The following is a 13,717-nucleotide window of genomic DNA, read 5'->3' on the forward strand; positions in this document are numbered from 1 at the left end:
GTCAGTATGTCACTTCATCTGATTTTCATGGCTCTTTAAGCATGGTTGGGACATGCTGCAGTCACATGAAAACACAGCTGGAAAGACAATATGAGCGCAGCCCGATGTGATCTATTAAAGAAACAGACAAACCACACGGCTAGTTCACTTATCCAACCATGAAAGACCTCGGATAAACACGATTATGCTGATAGAACCTCTCACTTCAGAACATGCAAAACTATTCAGAAGTTGTATTATGTACTATTGTGTGTGTGTTCACTTTAATTTCCCCACTCATAAACTCTGCCTTTGGTCTGAAGAAAATGTGCAGATAGTGTGAGCAAGTTTGTTTAGTTAATAAAAACAACTGCTGTAGCTCCACAGTTGACAGATCAGGTGAAATGTTATATTTCATTTTACACTTTATCATGTTGAGTATGAACACACGGCCAGTTTAGATTTCAACAGATGGTGTAGAGAATGAATTTTCATACTTAAACGTGTGCCCAACTGCTGCTGACCTCATCAAGGTCTGAGACCCCCACTGACACAGACTCGTATCCCATCCAATGGACACTGCACTTTCCAGTAGGTAGGTTACATTAATGTAAAGTCAATATTTTGTACATTCCATCCCCTTCATTTTGAACATTGCACAGCTCTTTTAGGATATATATACTTCAAATACTTTAATTAGAAATGTAGATTTTATATTTCTGGTTCTTTACAATACTTATTTACCTTTTCTTACTTTGTTTATTTTGATTGTGTGTACCACAGCACCAAGGCAAATTCCTTGCATGCGAAAATCTAGTTGTGAAAATCTGCAGTTCTGTGAAACAAAAGGTATAGCTGAGGCTGAGGGGAATGTCAGTTTTGCAGGTATTTGATCGTAAATATATTCAAATTTTGACGTGATGATGGCACTACATAAAAAGTTAAGGAATCACCAAAGTTATCAGAATTAATCCTGAGGGGGACATGAATGTGTGTGCCAACTGTTATGATATTACAACCCATACTTTTAGAATTTTCAGTTAAAACGAAAATGTCAACCTCACGGCTGCACTAGAGGAAGAGTCAGAAGGTCACCAACGTCGGTGGGATTCATCGTCTGAGAACCATGAATGTAAGTCCAAAACTTTGTGGACATCCATCCAATAGTTTTTCATTTTCAACAGGACCAAAGTGGTGGACTGAACTACAGAGTGATGTTTCCAGCCATGGAGCCACTCTGACCTCATGGCTAAAAATAAAGAAACATAATCTGCATAGTTTAACACTTAGATACTCACACTTAACAGATTAGATAGATTGTGGGGAACGGTTCTCCAAAGCTCTGATCCATCATTTCTAAATCATGTGCCACAGACAGCCAACAGTCTGCAGGATTTATGTCAAACAAGACAACTGTGTGACTTCAACCTCATGTACTGAGGATGAATCTGAGGACACATCACCCTCCAGGGCACGTAACTCATGAAACGCAAAACATGAGTCATGTCAGTGAGTTCAACTGAAAGACTTTAAAGCAACAGCTAGACATTTTGGGAAATGCACTTTTTCTCTTTCTTAACAAGAGTTAGATGAAAAGATTTATAGATCTCCCATGTCTGTTGCACAAATGCATACTGGATAATGTGCAGAACTAATTATTAGCAGAGAGCAGTGGCTTCCTCACGTGCTAAGCTGACCGGCTGCTCACTATCAACCTTGAAAATAACAGTACAGGCATAGTATCAATCTTCTCATCGAACTCCCACCAAGAAGGAAAGTGAGGGCACTTCACAAAACATCAATTTCCTTTAATGACTGATATCTGTCTGTGAGCATTTATGTGGGAATCTCTCCTTCATAAAATGGCAGACTCTTCAGTTTTGATTTGTGTCGGTTCCTCCATCTTTCTTCCCTTGCTGGGAATACGTTTACAAGTGGGATGTAAGAAATGTCATCACTAGAGGGCTCACCGAAGGACAAACATCAAGGCAAGACAATGACGTCAGCCTCCTATTAACTCTTAACAGGGACGCAACGATTAGTCCTTTCATGACATTGCGAGTCCCAGAATACAACTTGCCCTATGACTTACTGGAGATTTTACCTCAGGGCTGATTCACTGAAAAGATAACTCAAAAACAAAATCTACACATTGTGCTAAAATAGCACTGACTATGTGCCAAGTGGAGTAGTTGGTACCCACTTGGTTGGTATTTTGAGGAACAGTCACATGAGGTTTTGGGAAAGCATATGTACTGTATGTCTTCACACCATATATCACTGGAAGGTGATATACTGAGTATGTTTTTATACCCTGTGATCACACATAATTTAAGAAAACACAGCAAATACTTGGTGCAACATTTTTGTCATTGCTATTTTGCATCATAACTGTGTGTTTAATTCACACTTCCGAAATGAGAATGCTGGAGAAAACATGAAAATGCAGAGCGGGCATAATTTCTCACCGACTGGGAGATACTGGGAATGTCAGTGGTGTTTTCTCTTTGGCTGCACTTCATTTGATTGGCCAGTAGGGGGTGCTCGTGTTTTACCGTTCAGTGTTGAAGTAGTGAAATATTTAACTCTTGGAAACCTGCCGAGGAAATTCAAGCTTTGAGAGCATGTGACAGAGAAACAGTAGTATGGAGGTTTAAGAGAGGCAACAGAAAGCTGCACAGAGATCAAAGAGAAAACGAAAGAATAGATTTTGACTAAAACCTGACATTTATGCACAGCACCTAGAGTTTTTACTCAGTTCACTTCTCCAAACTAAACATTACTCATGTTGGTGTGTATGCAGACCCACAGTGAAATAAATGTTACTGTCCCAGACTGACTGTAAACACTGAAACCAATCAACACAAGCCTTCCCAATCATGCTACATCATGTGGTCACACGGCACTCAGGCAGAACAGTCTGAACTGTACGCTCTTGGAATGAATGCAATTTACAGTAGGAAATAAATCACTTAATGAAGAATAAATTCAGTGACACTACTGAGAAAAAGAGCTTAACATATAACTAATAATAACTAATAATATTTAGTTTGTTATAATGGCATCTGTTTTAATGTATCACAATGACACGTTTGTTTGTGTGTAGATGTTATCCCAGCGGACCTCCACGGGACTTCACACCAGACCATTAAAGCTTCAAATGAGTGGATCAGTCCTTGGGAAGTTGTGTGAACAAATACAGCATTGTGTCTTTGACAGGGTGGAATGAAACTGTCTGACAATGGTTTGAAAAGTTTAAAAACATACACACTCTGCAGTAAGAGCTGCTCTCTGTCTTTCTCTAATGGTTTTGCCTGACACAATTCATCCCGTCTCCATCACACTCACGTAAAAATCTATTATTTTATGTGCATGTACCAAAGCAGTTTCGATTATTAGAAAAGCTGCAACTGCTGCTTGCCACCTTCTCCAATCAGGGGATTTGCTATTTGGGGAAATATTAATTCAATGGGCTTGGCGGTTGGCTTGAGATATTCCATGATGGGGAGACCGGGCCAAAACTGAAGACTTTGTACTTTCCAGTGACTTCAAACATATTGTGTTTTATTGTCTGATTTTGCTGAATGAGCAAAAAAAGATTTAAGTTTCAGGCCAACAACCAACAAGACTTCAGCTCAAGATTGAGGTGGAAGACAACGAAGCAGAAAGAAGTCGCTGTTTGCTGTTGTCTGCCAATACGTTAACGAAACTACGAAATTTAAACCCTGATTCCAAAAAGTCAGGACGCTGTGTAGAACATAAATAAAAACACAATGCAATCATTCGCAAAAAAAAAAAAACTGTGTTCTTGACAACAGGTTTATGAAGCGTCCTTCATACAATCATGTGTTCACAGAGTGGTGAACCTCGCTTCATCCTTGTTTGTGAGCGACTGAGCTTTTGTAAACAATGAACCTGTTTACCTGTGGAATGTTCCAGGTAAACAGGTATTTTGGATCGTTCCACAACTTTCCCAGTGTTGTGTTGCTCCTGTCCCGACTTTCTTTGAAACGTGTTGCTACATCAAATCCAGAATAAGAAGAAGAAGTTGATGAGCTCAAGCATCAACTGTATTGTCTTTGTACTGTTTTCAAGAGTATATGTCAAACACGATTAGCAAGGAATCACATTCTGTTTTACGTTTTACACAGCGTCACAGCTTGTGGGAATCGGGGCTGTATTTCTGAAGCGCTGTTTTTCTTGTAATAATCAATATAAGTATACTGTGCTGATTCTCTCCCTGTGGGCTGACAAACATGGAACAGAGCATGCTGAAATGAAAAATGCACTATTCTGCACGAATGAGATTAAGATGCTGACCCTCGCCGGAGCATCTCCCACTCTGTTTACTGTGTCTATCAGGTAAAGTGTGTCACACATATCGGCCAACAGCAGCGCCCCTGTAACTTAGGGGTTAAGGACCAGACCGTGAACTGCAACATCCCCAGTTCAGGTCAGTGTGCTGCAGCGCTTTCCTTCATTTTCTGTCATCTCTCTACTGTCTGTGATAAAGCCACAAAAATGCTACGAAACAAAATGTTAGGCAACACAGGTAGAAGTTACTCAACAGATAAGAGTATAAGAAGTGCAGGCCGTGTCCGTGAGTCTGAAAATTCTTATTACTAACATGGTGCAAAATGTGTATATACATGTGACACTAAAACCTTCAGGGCCTGATGGTCTGGTTCTCACTTGCCTCACTTGCCCTATTGTTACTCCAAACAAACAAATGTGAGTAATGTGCAGTCACTGAACTTCAGGTGTGCAACCCCCTTATTGTACTACTTCATGTAATACGCACAGCTTCCCAATGGTACAGACAGCATTAACTGAAAACCACTAAAATAAAAATGTACTTCTACTTTCTCCATGGCTTTGGTTTCAGATTAACTTAGTATAGCATTTTTATCTGCCTGTGGGGTGTAATATGTTTTTAGAACTGTCTTTATGTACAAATTTGGCAAAAAAAAAAAAAAAATTTCACTCCTAATCGTTGCACCAAAAGACACTCGCATAAGGAAATCATTCAAAGTAACCTAAACTTTCTTGGAGCCTGAACCATGACATATATGTGCTTATTTAATGTCATACTATGCACAGGTGTGTGATTTAAGATTAAGGGTTTATGTTTTATAAAAGGCTTGATGACAATTACCTACAATGTGTGCTGATATAGTTTACATATAGGAACATCTGAAAAGCACAAATGAGGCTGCTGTTTCAACACCATAAAAATGAAGGGCTTAATATCACTGTTGGCCGTTCTGTAATCCATCACACTCTCAAGGTAGATGATAAAGTTAATTATGTCCCGCTACATCTTTCAAACATGCACCAACTAAAAACCAGGTAAACGTAAAAGATTCTGTCTGTGCCTGTTGTATCGGTGCTTTGACCACAGTGCCTTGCTTAAACACAGTATTTGTTGAGTGGTGAAGTTGCTCCTTGAGGCTTAGTGATCAAGATCTGCAGTCAGTTGGGAACTTCTCCCACTAATAGTGAAAGTCAAAAGACACAGGTGCTGAAACTGACTGTGGGTGTCAGGAGGCAAAGATTTTGCGTAGTGATCTACAGAGTGCATCGACAATTACTGAAACTACCTGGTAGTAAATTTAAACATTATGCATAGCGGGAAAACCCATCTGGTTTGAACCACGCAAACCCTGATGTGTTGACAAACCCCATCCGTGGCCATGACTATCCATCTTCTGTAAACAAACTGGAAATGTATTCTGAGGTTATACCTTACTTTTGACAAGGTGTAACAGTCAACTTTAAACATAAAATAAGACGATTAAATTATGTGCACTGACGTGGAAATGCTGTTTTACACTATGTAATACTAATGGAAGAATTTTCGGAAGGATAGCTTTAGGCTCTTTTTGACAGAAAGTTGACGATTTGTCTTAAACGGTGACCAGCAGAGGGTGAGGAGACTTGCAAGACTTGCAACTTTCATTCCCACCCGGGATCACTGGGTGTAGTTTGAGGTCCAGCAAGAGCAATATCCACTCATATCATCTTCAAAAAGCCATCATTTGAATTGTGATGAAGGCCACACTTAAGTTTCCCGAGTTCTGTGATGTCATGTGGTGGTGCAGAGAGGAAACTGCTGCAAATCATCATGTGCTGCGACACCACCATTAACACCTCCGTTCACCAGGCCACACCTGCCGTGAGGACTGCTGGTTAGCAGATGCCGCCTCAGCCAGCATCATCTCCTGACTTCAACCCCACTGTGAACCTGTGAGATGCCCTGCAACACAACAGCTGGAGATGTGACCTCTACCTGACAAGAGCAAGCAGCTCAGCCAGGACCTTCTCTAGAAAATGTGGCAGCACGTACAGCTGCAAATTCAGAGGCTCAAAGAGAGGTGGCAGCAACAGGTGATCACCAAGGGTTGTTCGTCATTTAAGAAAATGTAGCTGTGTTTTTTTTATTTCTGTGCTCAGATTTTAATCTTTGAAACTTCTGCCAACACCCCAATACGGAAGCTGTGAATCACATCACTGAATCAGTCATTTCATGGAACTACTTGTTCGTTTGAAAGACGTTCCAAAGACAGTCTGTTGTGGATTTTGAATGTCAAATACCACAACAAATTTGGCTCGCCCACACTGTATTGGTGCAGCAGCAGAAACATTTCGGAGGCAATGTGACGGCTTGAGGTCAAGTTGTGAAGTCACAAGAATGAAAGCGTTTCAGAGCACCCATTTTCTTCTTCCTGTGGGGCGTCAGGGGTCCTTTACAATTTCGCTTCTAGCAGTAAAGCTCGACTTTTATTCACTTTAGCAGCCGTCCATAATATATTTCATAATATTTGCAAGGGCTTTTGTAAACACGCAGTTTTTATGGTTCAATTTTAAGCTTTCTGAATAAAATGAGAGATTGAGAAGAAATGTGACTACTGCTGTGAACGCTTTTTAAACTGAACATCACCAATGCAGAAATCTGAGTTGCATCAAACTGACAATTTTGATTTGCCAAACAAATATTATCCCATTACATTCCAGCAACTGTGTCTGCTCATAATCAACAAACGATAACAAAAAGCAGACCTGCTATCTGCTGTATGTGCCTTTATATAGTAGACTTTTGTTTGTAAGGTGTATTTGCAAATGTAAGGTGAAACTGTTGAAATTTGCAAATTCCACACTCTTCGCACAGGTTGGGAAAATGGGCGTGGAAGCCGACTCCTGGTCAATGCTCAAAGGAAACCACAGAAGTTATTTGTTTTAGAAAACAGATGTTTTCTGCTGTCAGTGTTTGTATAAAGAGAAATATGGAAAAATATGTGTGAAACCAAAAATGTAAGGGTTAGGAGTTCAGAATATCAGGGGCCTTGTTGCTATTTTCTACCTATTAACAGAACTATATGTGACTTAATATGACCCAATTGGGGTCATTTAAACACTATACCATGAGCTACTAAATGTATGCCTATCCTCCATCCCTGCAGTTTGTATGCTTGTGTGGTGAACTGTAAGCTTTTTTCATTTCCAGTAGGGTGAAGTCTTCTCTCAAAGGCTTGGGAGGACGGAGCATTTTTCTGACGGTGGCCAGCTGACACTTCGAAAACATCTTCATGGAAATGTGACATCGAATGTCCCATTCACTGTCGATGAATTCCAGACGGAAGCTCGTTCTAGCATCTGCACTGATGAATCCTCCAGTCCCCGGTGGGTCTCTGCAGCAGCAAGAAGTCAACTCCTCCTCCGTACCAGCTGCCCAGTCCCTATTCATTAAGAATCCTATCCAAGCTAATATTGGGTGCCTTCGCAGCAAATGGTCCAAGAGTGTGTTTGAGTGTTGATGGATAAGGCACTATAAGATGCAGCATCGAGAGACCTGATGTAAAGTTTCCCCCTGAGATCAGTGGAAAGTTTTTTGAGCATGGCAGAAAAACCAGGACAGCTGAAAAATGTAAGGTTTTATGCAACTGCCAAAAGAAAAAAAAAGAAATGCTGTCTGATAGAGGCATAAGACTACTAATGATTGTTCTGTATGAAGAAACCAATGATGCTTGAACATCAGGGTCCTTGTTTGAAAAGACGGAACCACTTTGACAAAACCCGTGAGGTTTGAAGAGGAGATCTGCCTTGCCAACATCATGGCACAACGGCATCATTAGGCAGGCTTCAAAAAACAAATCCAGTGAATTCAGTGGTACTGCTGAGTTGTGAAAGGTTTGATGTGGGGAAGACATGCTGAACGCTGTAGCTGTTATTAGAAATGTTTGCCAAAAAAAGGTGCATTTGTTTTATAAAAACTGAAAACACATCTTGAATAACTGCTCTGTGATGATTGTTTACTTAATATAATTCTATTTTCTCCTTGTAGTAAAATGTTAAAAGTCGATCAACAAGCGTATCTGGGCTGTGCTTAATGACAGCTTTTCTGACTAGTCCTGATAAAATTCCAGCACAAAACTGTGCAGCTGTTCCTTCCATATAACAGACTGTACATATTGATAAAAAAGTCATGTTTTAGTATCAGTTTTCCATTTTCTATTTATTCTTCTGGACTTGCAGTACTTGCTTTGTATTGCTTTATTTTTTCAGCCTACTATGATTATTGTTATGCACCAAAACACCAAGGCAAATTTCATGCTTTTGAAAACCTAGTTGATAATAAACCTAATTCAGATACTGAGAAAAGAACAGTTTCATTAGGATATGTGCACTCCATTTTAGTAAATTAAAACTAGTCTGTGATAAAAAAAAAAAGTGTGCAGATTGTAGTGTGTATAGTACGTATGAAAATGGAGTGTGCACAACCTAGTGTAGAAAGCTTTTCTTTGTAGCATCTTGCATCTTTTCAGCACACAGCAAATCCCTACAGCCAGATACGCAGTGAACACTTTAGTATTAAACTGGATTACATTACAAAAATCCCTTAACCAAATTCTAATCTAGAATCATCTCGTTTTTTTAAAAGCTGTTTGGCAAAAAAACAAATATATCGCTTGTTTTTAAATGTCTACAAATGTGATGAGAGTTAAAGTTCAGAGATTTTTGAGTATCTGAAGTTAAGAGATTTTTAAAGAACATGATAAAAAGAAAAGTTATTTGGTTCAATATTTCAAATAATGACGAGGTTGTGTGTATGTTCTTCCTGTCGGCTCTGAGCAGATGTGAAAACATACTGTTTGCTGTATGTGCACTGCGGGTTATAGGGAGAATCACACCCTAAACATTGACTGTAAAGTATTCATACTCTCAAAGGCCGGCAACTTATTTCACAGTATGAAGCATGTTTCCAGAATATGAGACCAAAGCGTTGATGTGTTAATCCTTCCTCTTTACCAACTAAAGCTTCTTCCAACTCGTGTTCATCATTCAGTGACGGATTGTCATGTTCTGCAGCACATGTTGTGTTTTCTTCAGTGAGAACTCCTCGAGTTTGCCTGAGACCTTTGCAACGTCAGACAAACTGTATATCGGAGCAGTGTTTCAATACACTGATACCAAGCGTGGTAAAGCAGCCTGACTACCGAGCAATACCTCCACACACTGTGTGTTGCAGTTTGCAATGTCCAGTTATGAGACTGGTTTAAAGGAGTGTGTCTAGTAGATTACTGGAATCTTAACCAGTCGCAACTGTTTCAGCACATTTTGGGCATTCAGTATCAACAAAAACTATAAAAGCGAATACTTACCCACTGCTGACCCCTGCTACTTATCAGTCATCCCAGAGAGAGTGTGTGTGTGTGTGCCTCCAAGTGTGTGTGTGTTTGTGCTTGTGTATGATTGTGTCACATAGAGCCATGATTCAAAGAGGAAAGAAAAACTGTACTGCCAAAAGAGGCACTTTGTGCATGGTGTGTCAACTGCTGTATGATCTGAATGTGTATGAGTAGCGAATGATACATACACGCTGTGTAAAACATAGATGATGGTAGGGGAGTGGCCTGAGCTTCTGTGAGACTGGGGTCGCAGGCTAAGGGAGATGCAGCCTCCTTCTGCCCTCCATCATCTTCCTTCATTTCCTCCTCTTCACCTTCCTCCTCCGCTTTCCCTGCTAATCTCTTAGACATCCTACCCGATCTTTGACCCTGTGATGAAAACATTTGTCAAAAACAGACTACTTCGTTGTGTAGATTTTTACACAGTGGTTTCACATTAAATCATACACCAAATGGAGAAAGACTCAACACAAAAATACATTACCAATACAGTTCCATTATCTATCTCACTTTATCAGTCTCCATGTTGAAATTACTTACCTTTGCAGTGGGTCTGGCAGTGGCAGCAGCTTTTCTCTGTGGCCGTCCTTTGGACTTTGGAACCTTAGGGCCAGAAAGAGTCTTCATAGTGACGGCAGCGTGCTGAAGGATGCAGTCAGTGCCACAGTAAACAGAGTCCGGTAGGGCTTGTCTGCAGCACCCAGGCCCAATGCATAGAGGAAGGGAGCTGTCTGTTTCCATCTCAGCTTCGGGTTCAGGCTCTGGTCTCATTACAGGAGCCTCGTCATCCTCGTCCTCCTCCACCATCACTACAGTCTCCTGAAACCAGAGTCTCATCTTAGACCACAAGACTAGACTTCCGTCATGCAAATCAGCCACTGACTAATGACACAAATGTAATAATGTGATGGTATGTCACATATTTGCAAACAGACGGGAATGACCACAAAGTAGAAAAGCTATCTAAATTGTGTTATGACAAAGGACCGTGAGTCTTGCTGGCAAACCAAATGCAGTTCTAACCTTGGGGGCTTGCTGCTCCTCATGTCCCTCCCCTTCTTCACCAGAAGGACTTAGTGTCAAGCATTCAGGAAAGCTGAGCTTAGGCTCTGGCTGAGGGTGAGGCTCAGGTTGGGGTTGGCTCTGCTTCTTTGTAGTGCAAGGGGGGCACATATACTCTTGCCCTCTTCTCTCCATCTTACGGCCCTGTGTCTCGCTGATGCCAACACAGCTGCCGTGGAACCACTCCTGGCAACTGTCACAACAGATCATGAACCTGGAGGCAGTGAACAAACAGTTATCAGGAAGTGAAACTGACAGATGACTGAGGTGTTCAAACCTCTGAATCCCAAGAGATCTTGTTACCAGAAATGAGCGGGTACCTTTTATCGTGTTTCTGTCGACAGATGCAGTACAGAGCATTGGGGTCATAACCTTTAGTGTCTGATATACCAGAATACTCTCCTACATTCATATCGTCTTTCTTCTTCACTTCCACCTCCTCCTCCTCCTCCTCCTCTAGTGCATCGTCATACTGGCCAGGAGTTACAACAGTAACCTGGTCTAAATCAGAGTCTATGATTATGCAGTCTGAGTTTGATCGCTCAGCAGGACTCAGGCTGATAGCAGAGTGAGCAGGTGATCTCTCTGTTTCAGCAGGACTGTATTGTGGTTCGTTTAATTTTTCCTCCTCTCGCTGCAGCTGCTCTTCAACTGGATTAACAAGCACAAGCTCATCACTGTCCTCATCTTCTCCAATGCTTGACTGAAGCTCCACTGCCCTGCCCCTTCCTCTGCCCCTTCCCCTACCTTTTCCCCTACCTCTACCTCTGCCTCTCCCCCTTCCTCTGGCCTTTCCTCTTCCCCCTTTCCCCCCTTTAGCCCTAGTGTCTCCCTGCCTGCCTTTAGATGCAAGCTGCTCCTTGATCTGTATCAGAGTCATTTCATCACTGTCCTCTTCTTGACTAGAGATCAACACCACATCCTCGATTTCCCCTCCTGCCACATTGTCAGGTGCGACAGGCTGCAAAATCTCCATGTCATCAGCAGATTCCACACTATCAGTCACCTCAGTTTCACCCACAGCCTGTGGAGGAGGGGCCTCAACAGCATCACTGGCTTTCAAAATGTCAGGAACTGCTAGCGCATCTGGCATTTCCAGTGACAAGCCCTCATTCCCACCTAGCAGTGAGAAGGCCGTGTGGAAGGCAGACCCAAAATCTTGCCATAAGCTGGGGTCAAGGCTCCCTCCTGCAGAAGTTTCTGAGGCTGGCTTGCTCTCCTCTGATACAGGTGAGGATGGGGCAGACCACTCAAGGTCATCTATAACACTCCTCGTTGATTGAGTAGCTCTGCGGTTGGCACGGGTTTCTGGAGTGGCCTGCTGTGTTTGGTTGCTTCGACGACCTCTGCCTCTACGCACAAGTGGAGGACTGTGAGCCAGGTCTCCAACTTCATCCAGGAACTCCCTTCTAGCAATGGTTGTCCGCCTGAAGCCCCAGGACTTCTTAACCTCAGACAAGGACGGCCGAACACTTGACTCTGCCCCCTCTGACTGGTTCAGCTGATTTTCTGGAGAAAGACAGGAACAAACAGAATTAACAAAAACAGAACCACAATCTCATCCATGTTCTTTTATAGCAACAGTCTGCCCATTTAAGCAACTCATAGATTAAAGGATCTGCTTTACCTGAATTATCATCGTCAGTGACGCGGCTATTTGCCATTGGATCCATACTGACATCCGTACCAGACAAATCTGTCACAACACAGAAAATATAATTTATTACTGCACAATCTTAAAGGAATGTTGACTACTGGACAAGTTGGGTGAGGCTGAAAAGGACATGTCATTCCACTTGTCTCCTGGGTAAACACACCAAAGCATCCACATTACAAGTCAACAATAAGTCACAAACACGTGCCTTGACAATTTAACTCAATTATGAATACTGTCTGCTGTGAGAGATGGCAGTCATGGCCATCCATTCCATATTGCAAGATTGATTCAAAAACTCATAACTCCAATCCACATACAAAGGAACTCAAATGTCAGTTCATTAATGCCATTGACCTAAAACCAATGTGGTCGAACACAACGGCCCTGCAGTATATCATACCTTCATTTAAGTTATGTTCAGTTTTATGTAAACTGTGTTAGAGAGGTGTTGATTCAGCCACTGTTGAACTGCATTAACAGCACCACAAACACTTTTAACAAAAACTGAACATCATGACCTTTATGACAGTAGGATATATTTGCTCAGATGTTGTACTAGACTGCGTTAGTCTTAGCCACTCAGCAGCTGGGCGTATATGAACATCTGTAAGCCTTGGCTCAGTAAAGCTAAGATAAAGCTGTCTTTACTTAATTTACAGATGAAGATGAGACAGTTGAAATAATTGGGCTTGCTCACATTAATAACAATGCTGACACTGAGTCATTTGAAATGTAATAACATAGGATATTAAACTGAATTTCTTTATTATTGCAGATTTATGTTTAATGTTTTCATTAGAGAGCAGATAAATGTAAGGCTAGCTACCCACATGTTTACGTTAGTCTAACTGTGGCTTTAACTTTTAACTTGTGTTCCTTTTAACAACACTTTAGGTATGTTAGGTAACACTTGATTAAATGGGCTGCTGCCAACCAGGATTCAGTATTGTCCAACTTCATATTTTCGCTTGTATCCGATCCTTGTTGACATCACCTCAAATTAGCTGGTTTAGCTGTTGTGTTAAGGCTCAGAGAGTTTCACTACACGCAATCGTGTTTGGTGCTCGTATAGCAAAATCAGCTTGATGCAGATTGTTCGTTTATGCAAAGAATCGTCAACGAGCGGTGCAAGTAGGTGGGCAGTCCACAATGTCTCTGTAGTCTAAATTTAACTAACACTGGTTACCAACTAGAGAAGAAAAAGCGGACCTTACTAGTTTCGTTGCTAGACCTCAGTCAGGTGCAAAAGCTCAGAAACGAAACGAATTTGCTCTGCAACGCCGCAAACGCTCCAGAGTTATTCCATAATGGGAGTACAAGAGTCGTTTTTTCG

At 41.5% G+C, this 13,717-nt stretch overlaps 1 protein-coding gene across 1 annotated transcript in view; it reads right to left on the reverse strand.

Annotated features, from left to right (window-relative positions):
• si:ch73-181d5.4 overlaps positions 1-12,413 on the reverse strand; it is a 29,720-nt gene extending 17,307 nt beyond the window's left edge. Inside the window, exons 1-5 of the mRNA XM_041944910.1 lie at positions 12,355-12,413; positions 11,048-12,236; positions 10,689-10,941; positions 10,206-10,484; positions 9,854-10,034 (exon numbers count right to left, since the gene is read on the reverse strand). Of these exons, the coding sequence (XP_041800844.1) occupies positions 9,854-10,034; positions 10,206-10,484; positions 10,689-10,941; positions 11,048-12,236; positions 12,355-12,400 (1,948 nt within the window). The 5' untranslated portion in view covers positions 12,401-12,413. The remainder of the gene's footprint in view (positions 1-9,853; positions 10,035-10,205; positions 10,485-10,688; positions 10,942-11,047; positions 12,237-12,354) is intronic.
• Positions 12,414-13,717: the final 1,304 nt, after the last annotated feature.

The sequence above is a fragment of the Chelmon rostratus genome, chromosome 10, assembly GCF_017976325.1.
Source record: "Chelmon rostratus isolate fCheRos1 chromosome 10, fCheRos1.pri, whole genome shotgun sequence".
Classification (NCBI taxonomy): Eukaryota; Metazoa; Chordata; class Actinopteri; order Chaetodontiformes; family Chaetodontidae; genus Chelmon; species Chelmon rostratus.